Source organism: Pelobates fuscus, chromosome 6, assembly GCF_036172605.1.
Source record: "Pelobates fuscus isolate aPelFus1 chromosome 6, aPelFus1.pri, whole genome shotgun sequence".
NCBI classification, from domain to species: domain Eukaryota; kingdom Metazoa; phylum Chordata; class Amphibia; order Anura; family Pelobatidae; genus Pelobates; species Pelobates fuscus.
The window spans coordinates 96,486,154-96,501,035 of record NC_086322.1 but is presented as its reverse complement, the minus strand read 5'-3'; the positions used below and the strand labels follow the sequence as shown (position 1 = coordinate 96,501,035).

The 14,882-nt window shown below is 41.4% G+C and overlaps 1 protein-coding gene across 2 annotated transcripts in view; it reads left to right on the top strand.

Annotated features, from left to right (window-relative positions):
- CNOT7 (CCR4-NOT transcription complex subunit 7) overlaps positions 1-14,882 on the top strand; it is a 42,757-nt gene that overhangs the window by 2,416 nt on the left and 25,459 nt on the right. The window contains exons 2-4 of one of the 2 annotated variants that reach the window (XM_063458059.1): positions 5,119-5,333; positions 8,687-8,880; positions 9,899-10,060. In XM_063458059.1, the coding sequence (XP_063314129.1) occupies positions 5,217-5,333; positions 8,687-8,880; positions 9,899-10,060 (473 nt within the window). In that variant the 5' untranslated portion in view covers positions 5,119-5,216. Of the gene's footprint in view, positions 1-5,118; positions 5,334-8,686; positions 8,881-9,898; positions 10,061-14,882 lie in introns of those variants that run through there. The other variant, XM_063458060.1, reaches the window with a different exon arrangement.

Genomic DNA, 14,882 nt, shown 5'->3' with positions numbered 1-14,882 from the left:
ATTGAGATAGGCAAAGTTTTGAAGCACATGTGAGCATAAGGAAAGTCAGGTTTGTGCATAGAATGACTATCTGTGACACAGCTGCAGCTGTCTCATACTTTGCAACAAGAATGTTTAATACCTTGACCTGCAGCTTTCCACAGGATAATTATTTGTTTTTGTATTCAGTGCATGCAAAAAGGTTGGATAGTTCATAGCCTTCATTCTAAAAGTAGACATTTGTGGTCCTAATAGTTGGTAATAAACTAGTACAGTGGTACACTTTTGCGTAGATAGTTTTACATTTTTTCACCCCCCAAAACAACGATCACTTCAGAACACATTGTCTTTAACCTATAGTACACTGACAGCATTACTGGGGGAGAGAAGTATGTAGAGCGCAAATAAAAGGTATTTTTTCCAGCTGTTGTTAAACTATTACTTGTTGCTTTGCCATCCTTAAAGAAGTACTCCATGCACTACAAACACAACATATAAGCTAGATTTTCGTTTACCACGTTTGGGGAAATTTCTTCAATCAAAAATGACGAACCCATTATATTTATTAGTTATTGGCTTAGCCACATCACGTCATAAGAAAAACCTAACATTTAGAAAGCTTCCTAAGTGTCAAAACAGTTATGCTTGTTACTACATTTTTGCGATAAACTATAATGAATCTTGATCAGTATTTTTTCCTTGGTTGTAAAATCATCAAAACAATGAACCTAAAAAATGTTTTCAAACAAAGAGTACATTTATTTGGCTTTCACTATAAGGGTTTAATTGATCTAGAGCTGGCAAAGCAGGCTGTGTTTTACATTCCGTGTTGGTTTGTGTTTGTCATAGATCACTCAACACCTATCTACACTGACCAGCCACACCATTATAAGCACCTACCTAATATTGTGTAGGTCCCCCTCGTGCAGCCAAAACAGTTTACTTCATATGCATGGACTCCAGAAGACTTCTGAACGTGTCCTTTGGTAACTGACATTACCAGCATATTCTTTAAGTCCTGCAAAGTGCAAGATGGGGCCTCAATGGATCAATTTGTTATTTCAACACATCCCACAGATGCTCAAATGGATTGAAATCTGGGGAATTTTGAGGCCAAGGCAGCACCTTGAACTCTGTCATGTTCCTCAAACCATTCCTGAACAATTTTTGCACGTGGCAGGGTGCATTATCCTGCTGAAAGAGGCCACTTCCATCAGGGAACACCATTGCCATGAAGACCTATATGAAGTCGGCAACAATCTCTAGGTACATGTCAAAGTAGCATCCATATAACACTGATCCTCCACCTTCACTCTCCCTGCAGGTTGACGGTACTTGCCTCACCCCATACTTTCAAGCTTGCTGTCTTGGTGTCATTTTTGAGCCTGGCCTCACCTTTGCTACTCATTTCCAGTCTGTTGTTAAAACCTGTCGATTCCAGCTTAAAAACATTGCCTGCATGCGCCCCTTTCTTACGCAAGATGTTACCAAGGAGCTTGTTCATGCTCTAGTGATTTCTCGCATGGATTACTGTAATTCCCTCCTAATCGGTCTCCCCAGAAGCCGTACTGCCTCCCTACAATCTGTGAAGAATGCTGATCTTTCTCTCCTGTCGCTCCTCTCACCCCTCTGTCAATCCTTACATTGGCTTCCTGTACTCTACAGGTGTCAATTTAAAATACTAACCTTTACCTATAAAGCCCTAACCAACTCTAGCCCCTCTTACATTTCTTCACTGATTCATAGGTATGCACCCTCTCTCTGCTCTACTGGTGACCTTCTCCTGTCTGCTGCTCGCAGCCTTACTATAAATTCACACCTGCAAGACTTCTCACGGGCTGCTCCTTTCCTTTGGAACAGCCTGCCTACCCCTGTCAGACTCTCCCCTAGTCTTCAATCCTTTATGAAGTCCCTCAAAACCCATCTTTTCAGAATTGCTTATGGCCTCCAAGAGTAACTTCTATCTCTCAAACCTTCCTTTTGCTCTCTCTTAAAGGGCCACACTCCACTCTCACCTCCAGTTCTGCTATTTTCCCACCATGTATATTTGCTGTCTCCCTCAATACTCTTCCTATTGTGTTTTTATACCCCACCTCTTCTAGATTGCCAGCTTGTTTGAGCAGGGTTCTCAATTACCTTTTGTTCCTGTTACATTGTGTTATTGTCTCATTTGGTAAATTCCCCTCTTATTGTAAAGCGCTGCGGAATAAGCTGACGCTATATAAATATTAACCAATAATAATATGGATGCTACTTTGCATTCTGCTACTGTTGCTTCCACAGGTAAACTATACACACGCTCCAGCCATCCACCTATTTAAAAAAAAACAAAAAACAGATTTGTCAGACCAGGTAACTTTCTTCCATTACTCCATGGTCCAGTTCTGATGCTTGCAAGGTGTTTTTCGCTGTGCAAAAGGGTCATCATGGGCACTCTGACTGGTTTGTGGCTACACAGCACTATACGCAGCAAACTACGATGCAGTGTGTGTTCTGACACCTTTCTATAATGACCAGGATTAAGTTTTTCCTCAAGTTGAGCTGCAGTAGCTCTTTAGTATGATCAGCTAGTCTTCGCTTCATAGTTGCATCAACAAGGCTTTGGTGTCCATAAACCATACACATTGGTTCACTGATTGTCTATCTATTTTTGTAAATTAGATTTTTAGTGAGATTTGTAAAAGTATAACATACACATGATCAAGCATATCAAGTAAAAATAATACAGGTATCCGACTATCCAAAACAAAACAGAGGAGATGTGGCATGTAATATACATTTGCAATTGAAGACCGTATATTAATATAATCATTATATATTGGTGTGGCGGACACTGTCCTTGTAATCTTACTGTTCCCTAAAATACCTATTCACAGTCCCCCTAGTTCGATACCTTCCCTTCCATTGAACATATTACCGAACGCATGCTCCCTGGCAGACGACTGCCCTTTTGTCTCCTGAACGACCCCAGCGGTTGTTAGCCGCAAACTCCATGAAATTCTATATGGCCACTGGATCATGCAGTTCATGGTCTGCTTACCCTCCGGTTTTGTTCCACTTAGCGACCTGCCAGGAGAGCGCTATTTTTGAAGGGAAGGTACTACAGACTCTTGAGAACAATCGCTCCCAGAGAACCAGGGGGAGCGCCCTTTCGTTTGACCAGAGGAGCTGACGATGTTTGTTTGACCTGCCAAGATTTTTTTTAATTTTTTTTTCTGGCACTGTTTTGGGCATCGCTCCCGTGTGCGGACGGTCAAAACTTTACCCCGGTGGCGACTGGACAAATCTTCATGGATCCAGGTGCTATTTGGCCAACTTGGGCGCTCAGACTAGAGCTATCCACGGATGTATGACGTGGTGTTCCTGTGGGTTCTAATTGTATTTTTTGGGGGGGTGTTTTTCATATGTTTCTATGTTCGGCTCTCTGTATCCGTAAGATAATTAACTTACCGGTCCTTGACTCTATTCTTTCCCAGACACAGAGGTGCATAGGTGGGATCACTTTGTAGAGAAAGGAGACCCCATGTTGTGGGTCTGGGCATAAATGGCTACATTCAGAGCAATAAAGTTAGATTACTCCCAGAACTGTGTCTCGTCTGGTTACTGGGAGGAAGAGAGCTATTCCAGTCTGGAGGAGAGTTTAGTGGAGGTAACCAGTCGGGTTACCAGGGATCCGCTACAATTGGGCTTATTAACAGAGGTATTGCTAAATATCAAGAGTATAGTTTGTCTACTGAGGAAGGTGTTTACTTCTATGGAAGGTACATTGGAAACTGCATCCCAGTTAACACCCACAAAACTTGCAACTTTGGAGCTGGTCTGTCCAGTCATCAAGCCATCACTATATAAAGCCCTTGTCAAAGTGAGATCTTTTTGTTTGCCTATTTTTTTTTCTGCTTCCAACACATGACATTGAACGTACTGTTAACTTGCTTCACCTGCCAGTGGTTTTATTGTTGTGCCTGATCAGTTTATTAATGATTTCACATGTTCACTGAATGAAACCCCATTGGCTTTTGATCATGCTAACACTATACTTTTCAAAAGGGGTTACCATGAACACTGCAGTCCTAATGCTAGCCTTGTCTCCTTCAATGCATACAGCATATATCTATAGGTTTGCTAGTTGCTTGACTGAAAAAAAAAAAAATAAGAAAAATAGAATTTGAAAATAGTACTTGCATGTCCCTTTAAATTCCAAGAGGACAATCATACATTCTTGAAACAATCAGAAATCCATAATTATTAGAATATTGATACTCATCAGCCTTTTAACGCACCTATGTACATTCTTACAAATAGATCCAGTTAGATTGTTGTGTGTAATGCACTAATGGCTCTTGTTCAGTTATACACAGAATTATTGAAATTGAAACAGAAATAGGTTGCGCCTAAAATAATTGGTGTTAAAATAAGAAAGATCCCGAATAATAGATAATATTAAGATCGTAAAAGACAAAATAAGTCTCCAATAATTGAAAACCATAAAAAAAACCTTCAAACTTAGAGATACAGCGAATACTAAAATTGAGACCTTATTTCAGTGGCTTTCTTGTTGGGATCTGGAAGTTGCTGCTTCTTCAGCTTGTTAGACCATAAAAAGAAGAAACTCCAATAGTGTAGTATGCCACAAACCTATAAATAATATAAAATTCGCAATGGATCTACTCTCTTATTATGGAGCTAATATAAGCTCTTGTGTGATGCGCATTTAGTGGTGGTTATCCCCCACTGGTAGGATTTTGGTGGCAATGCTTCCAAAAGGTGTCTCCAGAGTCAAGTGTACCAAAAGGAAAAAAAAAATACGAAGAGAAATAGTGCTTTCTGGATAAACCAGTTAAAATAGACTATAATATAAAATGTCTTATACTCACATTTAATTGAGCAGGTATTACTACTCAATTATCAAAATGTGGGTGGTATAATCCCCACCTTGGAATTCTTTGGGGAGTACTTATCCGGAGATTTAGATAGGTGACCAGGTTAAAAGAAAAAGGTATATGGCACAGAGAGATAAGTCAATATTCCGTTAATAGTACAGTAGTACAGTGATAATAAAAATACACAGAATTATTGTATTACACTATTGTGCACATGTACTTTTCTAGTTGGATAAAATCATTTTCATTCTTACAACAGCTTCACAGGATACTGTGCAGACCATCACCTATGAAATTCTTCCATAGTCGGGTGCAAAATTTTGATGCCTACCTCTGAGTCCCTCCCCAAGTGCCACTATGCCAGCCGCAACAGTGGACCACAGCCAGCGGATTTGCGAGGTCTGGGCCTGCAACCTGGATGAACAGATGAGAAGAATACGCCAAGTTATACGCAAGTATAATTATGTTGCAATGGTATGTTAAGGGATTTTGTTCAGCTGAACTGATTCCTTTAAAAGTGTAGGTTGTGTTTTGAATTCATTGTAAATGTGACTTTGTGTGTGTATGTATTTACTTTGAAAGATTCAAATCTAAACCTACACTCTGCCCAATTATTTTATTTGGATTGTAAGATATTAAGAGTTTTTTTTTTTTTGACCCGGCAATGAACTGAAAACCAGATTGCACAGCTAGTTGTAACATTATGCAGTTGAGCTATTTTGTTCAGTTGTGTTGTGATTAGAGAAGCAATTCCTGGAACTCTTTCAGAACCATCAATGTGTCAGGGCTATCACAATAAGACATTTAATTTACCTCTTCTACTAAAGTGGCATATGTACAATGTTTAGATAAAATTTCAACCTTTGGCCACTAAATGCCAATAAAATAACTCTATACTGTTAAAGCAATCTCAAAATAAAACAAGATTAAAACTCTATAGGGGATGTGGGTAAGACAAGGCTTAGTTCTACTTACCTGAACCCATCCTTCGTGGGCATCTTCTTCTGGCAGATCCTCTTCAGCACCAGGAACCAATGTCACTGCTGTACTCTCGTACGTTTCTAATAGTATAGTATTGAGGTCAATGCTGGATCCCGTGGGATACTCCATTGATGAAGACAATTCCCTGCAGCTGTCACTGGTGACGGATGGGGGACTGATACTTCTAGATGGCGGTAGCTCTGCCCAGTGTCTAGAAGTGTCAGGCGTAGGAAATATACAGAGATAAAGTCCAAGTGAAACACCGTAAGTATGAGTATTTCATAGAAAGAGGTGGGGGGGGGGGGGTGACTGTGCCACTTACGTTTACTAGCCATCACAGACAATAAAAAATGCCACATATACAGTAGTTATACAAAGTAGACCTCACAGAGTAGTTTGACAGGTACGTAGTGCCATGGCGCCGTGTGCAGCCGCACAGCTTGTACACTCCTAAGGCCGGCCCTGGCTGCTACGCAATCAATACATCTCTAATGAATGTTCAGCGGCTCCTGGCTATGTAAACACTGCTTTACTTTGTTAGAATTTAATATTTTTTTCCCCCCGTGGTGCTGAAGGGGTTAAAAACTCCTTTATCACTTACCTGATTCCTGCGATGATGACTTACCGTATATACTCGAGTATAAGCCGACCCGAATATAAGCCGAGGCCCCTAATTTTAGCCCCAAAAACTGGGAAAACTTATTGACTCGAGTATAAGACTAGGGTGGGAAATGCAGCAGCTACTGGTAAATTTCTAAATAAAATTAGATCCTAAAAAAATTATATTAACTGAATATTTATTTACAGTGTGTGTATATAATGAGTGCAGGGCGTGTGTGAGTGCAGGGCGTGTGTGAGTGCAGGGCGTGTGTGAGTGCAGGGCGTGTGTGAGTGCAGGGCGTGTGTGAGTGCAGGGCGTGTGTGAGTGCAGGGCGTGTGTGAGTGCAGGGCGTGTGTGAGTGCAGGGCGTGTGTGAGTGCAGGGCGTGTGTGAGTGCAGGGCGTGTGTGAGTGCAGGGCGTGTGTGAGTGCAGGGCGTGTGTGAGTGCAGGGCGTGTGTGAGTGCAGGGCGTGTGCATATGAGTGAGTGCAGGGCGTGTGCATATGAGTGAGTGCAGGGCGTGTGCATATGAGTGAGTGCAGGGCGTGTGCATATGAGTGAGTGCAGTGCGTGTGCATATGAGTGAGTGCAGTGCGTGTGCATATGAGTGAGTGCAGTGTGTGTGTGGGGGTGGGCATTTTATTAATTAATTATTTTAATATTTTTTTTTAATGTTATTATTTTTTTTAGGCTACTATTTTTTTTCTTTTATTATTAATTGTATTTTTTTATGTTATTATTTTAATATTTTTTTTATGTTATTATTTTAATTTTTTCTTTTATTATTATTATTTGTTTTATTATTAATATTTTTATTTTTCCGTCCCCCCTCCCTGCTTGTTAGCTGGCCAGGGAGGGGGGCTCTCACTCCCTGGTGGTCCAGTGGATGGGCTGTAGGAGGGGGCTGTCAGGAAGCTGTAACTTACCTTCACCGCAGCTCCTGTCAGCTCCCTTCTCTCTTCTCCGTCCCTTCAGCTCCCAGGTCAGCTCCCTCTGCAACTCTCGCGGAGCGTTGCCACGGTAACCCGTGGCAACGCTCTGACCCCGCGGCTCTCGTGAGAGTTGCAGAGGAAGCTGACCTGGGAGCTGCACGCACCGGAGAAGAGAGAAGGGAGCTGACAGGAGCTGCTGTGAAGGTAAGTTACAGCTTCCTGACAGCCCCCGGTCCATGTCTGTATTATGGCAATGAAAATTGCCATAATACAGACAACTGACTCGAGTATAAGACGAGTGAGTGTTTTTCAGCACAAAAAATGTGCTGAAAAACTCGTCTTATACTCGAGTATATACGGTAGGGGCTCTAGGGAACTAAGTAAAAATATTGAATAGGTGAACTTGAGCAGGGACTGACGTTACTTGGTAACCAAAACAGTGACTAAGGCACTATAGAATTAGGAATACCTATTTGTATTCCTTACTGTATAGTTTTCTTTTAAAGGGCCAAGATAGTGCCGGAATTGGTCATGGTAACTTGAATTCCCTGGGACAGTACCTACATTTAGTTCTAAATCCATACAAATGTACACATTATATGTATGGTCTAAGTGTAGATTACACACTTCCTTAACCCCTTAAGGACACACGACATGTGTGACATGTCATGATTCCCTTTTATTCCAGAAGTTTGGTCCTTAAGGGGTTAATAAAGCCAGTTCAGTGCTAAAGGAACTAGGGATCGACCGATATTGATTTATTAGAGCCGATAATCTCTGAACTTTCAGGCTGAGAGCCTACCAACACATTTACCGTATGTTTATTTTATTTTTTATTTTATTTTTATTATGTGGTAAATGCACAAAATTATACATGCCAGTCAGATTTTTTTTTTATGTTTTCAAGAATATTTATGTGTGTAGTGGATGCAGTGACAGTATTTGATTAGTGGATGCAGTGTGTGTTTGGGTAGTGGATGCAGTGTGATGGTGTGTAAATATGTACGGTAGGACATCTTTAATTGCCTTGTATTTTATATTGCCATTTTTCCTCAGCCATGCACTGGGAATGGATAATAAACCAGTGTTAATTTAGCCATAAGGCAACTTGAATATACAATGTTATGCCCAAAGATTCCATATTGGAATTGCATCATAGTTTCCACAGACCATTTTTTTCTATTTCTTCTTTGAAGATCTATTTAATACAGTGCTGTGTAACAATGTAAAGAACATTCCCTTTGTCAGTGCATCTTTAGGGTTTTCCTTATTTCTGGTCTTTCTTGTGTTTTTTCTTACATTTCTTTTCCTCAGGATACAGAGTTTCCAGGTGTTGTAGCACGACCAATAGGGGAATTCAGAAGCAACGCAGACTACCAATATCAACTACTACGCTGCAATGTAGATCTATTAAAGATCATCCAGTTGGGATTGACATTCATGAATGAACAAGGAGAATACCCACCAGGCACCTCAACGTGGCAATTTAATTTTAAATTTAATTTAACGTAAGTTCTGGCTCCATGCTTGTGGTGAGATAAACAGTCGTTCTTTTATTTGCATTTGATTAAATGTGACCATCATAACTTGTCAGGATACATGTTACACCAAATTGTTAGATGTAAGAATTTAGTAGAAGAAAATCATGCATTTGATTTGTAATCCAAATGGCGACAATGAAAAACCTCTATTTTCCAATAAATGTATTTCTCCTTATATCTGGTATTTTTTGGTATTTATTTCTGATTGGGAAAAATATATATTTTAATGTGTAGCTAATAGTGCCCAGGACATCCACGCTGTGCCCCACAACCAGCATGCATTGCACTTCTTTATACCATACTGGTTTGGGTGTTGTGGCAATTGCAAAATCTGTTTATTAATGGAGTCGGAGCACAATATTAACATGATGAAGGTTGTCTATGTTATGGATGTCAAACTGCATGAAAGAATGGATGTAGTATATAGCAGGTATGATCAGATTAGGCTACATGACCAAGTTAGATAGAAAATACTATTGTGTGTATTTTTCACTTGTATTGTGAGGAAGAGGGAGGGGGGGTACATCTGTTCAATATTACATGAAACAAATTTATAATAATTTGACAATTAATATCATCAGGAGTGAGAGTTTGACCTTCAAGAACAGCAAAGTAGTATATACAAATGAGGATCGCATTTTTGTTCATAATAGTTAAGGTAAATGAGGATGACCAGGGACCATTTAATAAAGAATAATTTGGTTACAAGTAACAGTGGCACTGTTACTAGTGGGGATTTCTTCTTCTTTTACAAATTCCCCATGTAATGCCTACTTACATGGTGTTGGTGGGGAACTCTCCTTACTCACAATGCCATTGTCTGGTCTTCAGGAACCACATATTTGCAGTCTCATGCTAGCGAGTTCATAGAAGTATTGCACCTCAAAAAGTGCGTGTTTGCCTTCATTGAGGGATCTGTTTAATGTGAGCATAAATTTCAATCCAGCTGTTGCCTTTTCTGTTCTCTGTTCTCTCCTGATTTTAGGGAAGATATGTATGCCCAGGACTCCATAGAGCTGCTCACTTCCTCTGGCATCCAGTTTAAGCAGCATGAAGATGAAGGCATTGAAACAGAATATTTTGCTGAATTGATTATGACCTCAGGAGTAGTACTTTGTGATGGTGTTAAATGGCTTTCCTTTCACAGGTATGATTATCAGCTTTTGGACATTTACTTAATTATTGATGCTATAGTTTGTCAGCATTGGACCACAGGCAGCTATTCTAATGTGTACATCAAAAAAGTAATTCCCCATCCCCCAAACTTAATAACCACCTCTAACCTAACATTTTAGCTCCTGTAGTGCCCTACTGCATAATTTCACACTTATGCAGTTTGTTTTGGATAATAAAAGTATTATCCTAAAATAATGTTTTTTTGGTTACTTTTGCAATGGTTATAAAGATATTGCCTCCCCCCCCCCCCCCCCCCCCCCAAAAAAAAAGGCATAGCCAGATTTTCATTAAAATATGTTTAACAAAAACAAAAACCTGACAAAGCTATCCCTTCAGTCTGGCTAAACATAAACAATCACCACTCCAAAAACATTTTTCTTTTGTGTGTGTGTGTGTCTCAGAATTTTAATTCCCTGTAACTTGTTGGCTCTGGTTCAGAGGTGTCTTGGTGGTTTGCCAATATATGATGGTCTAGATGTCGAGATCTCTTTTCAGGACAGGTGATTATTTTAAATTTAGACGTGGTGTTGGTGTGCTAACCATTTTATGGCAGGAACATTTCTAGGACCTGATAAATTTAATGTCTATCCCAACCATTGTGGAACTGCTAAATTGGCACTTGGATCCTGTTTTGGTTTCCAATCCAAGGGATACGAACTACTAAATGATGTGCAAGCTTGGATTGCAACATCCTTAAAGGGGCACTATATTCGCCAAAACAACTTTAACCTAATGAGCTGTTTTTGTTTGTAGATCATGCCTCTCAAATCTCACTGTTCGATCCTCTGCCATTTAAGAGTTAAATAACTTCTGTTTTGGTCCATGCAGTCATAGTCACACCTCCCCTGGTTGTGACTCATACAGACTGCATAAAACCAAAATGGTTTCATTTTCAATGTTTTTTATCGTCTTCTCTGTAAAGTTAACTTTAATTACATACAGGAGTCCCCTGCAGGGTTTAGCAAGTTATTAACAGAGCAGGAAATAAGAAATTCTAAATTAAACCGTATTTACAATAAAGAAGGACATTAGAAGAACATTAGATCACTCTTTACAGGAAGTGTTTATGAAGGCTGTGTAAGTCACATGCAGATAGGTGGGCCTAGGTCTGCATAAACAACGTAATTTAACTACTAGATTGCAGATAATTGAGCAATGAGGCTGTATTGGGCATGATCTATACACCAAAACTGCGTCATTAAAGGACCAATATAGGCACCCAGACCACTTCAGCTCAATGAAGTGGTCTGGGTGCCAGGTCCCTCTAGTGTTAACCCTGCAGCTGTAAACATTGCAGTTTCAAAGAAACTGCTATGTTTACACTAGGGTTAATCCAGTCTCTAGTGGCTGTCTCACTGACAGCCGCTAGAGGCGCTTCCGAGCTTCTCACTGTGAAAATCACAGTGAGAAGACGCTGCGGTCCATAGGAAAGCATTGAGAAATTATTTTCTATGGACTGATTAAATGCGCGTGCGGCTCTTGCCGCGCATGTGCATACGGCGGATGACGGAACGTAGAAATTTTAAAACTTCTTTATAAATCATGTATCATGGAAGGTCAGACTAGATTCTGTTTTTGTGCCCATCATGTAATATAAGTTTGCTTCGCTCTGTTTAGCCTTCTCATTAGTCAAGCTTCAAATCTTGTAATATGCATGCCCTGCCACCATCCAAAGCTCTTATGTAGAGAGAGGTGTTTTAGTTGCCATAGAGACATGTAATCCACAAGTGTTCCGATAGATTATCAGCACAGCTATTTTAAACAGTCACTTTTTTAACAATTAACAAATGTGAACTCTTATTAGAGACTTTGCTAAGTGCTATGGAGATTCAGTATGAATGCTTGTTTTTCTTTGACTTTTTATTTCACTTCCCTCATGGGAAAGCACAAGCCTCATTATTGTTTTGAGTAGTTCAAGCCATTAAAATATAAGGATCTCGGCTAGTGCCTTCAATCGGTTTGTGCTCAGTGGGCAGCCCACATTAATCCCCCCAGAATGAAAGAACAGACTTTTTACAAGTAAACATGGCCAGAGTCCAGGTCTGCGTGCCATGCTCATGCTGGAATACAGAAGCTGATTACCCTGATTCTATTTAATATTGTAATATAAATATATGGTTTTCCTGCAGTGTTTTTTTTTTTTTTTTTTTTTTAAGGGTTAACCAAAAAATGTTTTTTTTTTTTTTTTTTTTTTTTTAAATTCTTTATTTTTGGTGTGCAAGAAAGATACCATAAGCCTCGATGTGCCACAACAGCGACATCTGGGTACTTGATTAAACATTTGTTTTACATGTCATGGAAAACGATTGTGATGCACATTTTAGTTATAAATAATAACATTGTAGCATTTAGATCGAACATTTAGCTTATTCAAAAAAAAAAGTGTGTCCATGCGCTTTCAAACTAAGCATTGTGAAGTATAACGTATATTGTAAAGTAAAGTAAATCATAAGTAGCTTATAAACATAAGTAGTTCAGTAATGCTTCGTCCTAAAGGTGTGGGAACCATGATGTCTTTCGTGTGTGCCCTAGATAGCCTTGTTAGGTTGAACTCACTGTGTCAATGAGGGTCTGGGTGGTGTCTCTCTGTGTTGGACATAATTGTGTCGCAGAGCATGTGGTCCTGGATCATGGGGGGTAAGCTACCCTCATCGGTACCCCCTAGTCTGCCAATTCGCCGTCGGTGCATATCCCGAGTTGAGGGTGTGAGCTTGGTGTGAGAATGGGGCATTTGGCGAGGTGGGAAAGCTTGTATTGCCATATTTCTGTTTTAAGTGGTTTGCCTATCAGGATGCCCAGGTGGTGTGGCCAGTGTAGGGTTGCGTATGTTTGCTAATTGTGGGGGTAACGCTTACTATCTGTGACTGGCGGCTAGACCCATGAATTCACTGTCACCCACGTGGTATCTCTAGGTGGCCAATATTCGGGGATTTAGTGTGCCGGGTTACGCTGAGTTCGCTGCCCGCAGAAAGTTAAGGAGCTGCCGGCGGAAGGTAATAAAGTGGTAATAAAGTGGTAATAAAGTGGTGGGGCCTATTCCTGTCTGTTATCGGTTGTTACCAAGGCAGAAAGCTAAGGCTCAGGGGAGTTGGGAGTAAGGTAACACGCTGTAACTGGGCTGTTTACACAAGCAACATAGCATATCTTAATAAAAAAAAAAATAATTTGTAGCAAAAATAAAATGTAGACTCAGCAGTATAGTCCGACAGTTCTGGTAGCCTGTTCTTCTGTGTGCCCCTCCATGGCTCAGGTGCCCATCGGTTGGCGGCTAACCCTCTGCGCCTTGAACGCGGTAGAAGGTGAAGCGGGGGTCCCAATCGGCTGGAATGTGCGCACTTTTGTCATGTCCCATACGTGATGGTGCCGCTGTCTCGTGGCTTGGGTAGTTGGCGCTGGGTGTGCAGTCAATCCTAGAGCTAACATCACCGAATCCATCTCTGCTGCTTCCGTCAAGCGGGTTGTGGCTCCTCCATGGGAGATGACCAGGTTCCTGGGAAATGTCCATCTATATGGGATGGAGTGTTGTCGGAGCGCGGAAGTGAGGGGCTTGAATTGGCTTCTCCAGAGCACCGTGGGCCGAGACAGATCCCGGTAGAAGGACAGGGTAGAGCTTTCAAAAAGAATGGTAGGTTTTCCTCTCACAGCCGTCATGAGAGTTTGTTGAGCTGCCCGTGTCTGTAGCTGTAGTATGACGTCCCTTGGGGTGTCCGCCGGGGTTTTTGCAGCCCTCGGGATGCGGTAGATCCCGTCGATCACGGCTAGAGTTGCTTGGGGTGATGTGAGTAGGGCGACAAGCAGTCTTCCGGCGTATTGCGGTAGGTCATTCGGGGTCACTGTCTCCGGGATTCCCCGGATTTTAACATTTCTGCTCCTGTGCCTGTCCTCTATCGCGTCGAGGCGGCCGGCAAGATGTGACTGGGCGCGTTGCAGCTCAGTATTTTGGGCTTCTAGCTGTGTGCATCGGGCTGTTAGGCCTTCGGAGTGTCCCTCTACGGTCTTGACTCTCCCCTCCACCGATTGAATTTCCTCACGCAGAGCGGCCACGTCTGCGGCAAATAGCGTACGGAGGTTGCGGAGAAGGGCTTTAATGTCCCCCTTCGTGGAGGGTAACTCGTTGTCCTCGTCGGAGGAGGCCTGGTGTAAGCCCCCAGAGCTCGGGAATTCATCCAGCTCGTCCATAGCTTGTTCCTCGGAGGAGGCCGAGGTCGCGTCGCCATATTGTTTTGGCGCGGTGAGGCTTGAGGCCTTTGCGGGACGGAGGAGAAGGTCTCCGATATCGCGGGCCCCAGCTGGTTTTACGGTTCCCTGATGTTTCGTTTTCTTCCCCATCCTGCGATATCGTAGTTGGGGTTGATGATGGGGCTTTTAGGGTGAAAATATCGCTTTTTTAGGCTTGTTTCGGCGGAGCTGTGCTTGCATGCGTCTGTTCGCTTCGGCTGTTGGCTCCGCCCCCCCAACCAAAAAATGTTTTCATAAAACAGTTGTTTTTTTGTTTTTTTTTGTAAGAGTGTAACCGTTTGTGAGGTGGTCTAACCCACCACCAAATTAAAATTACCAGAACAAAAAACAAACACACACGAAAATTAAGTCTCTTTAACCCTTCCTGACATCAATCCCCATCATTTGATCCAATTCTTATAATGCATTATATAAAGATAATGTGTTTTAAAAACATGTGATAAAATATTTAACTATACCAAATGCTTGGAAATTTAAGATTCTTGTTAAATGTTTGGTACAATGGACAGGCTGCACCTCCTCTGCACTACACAATCATTTGCATGGTTAACCTG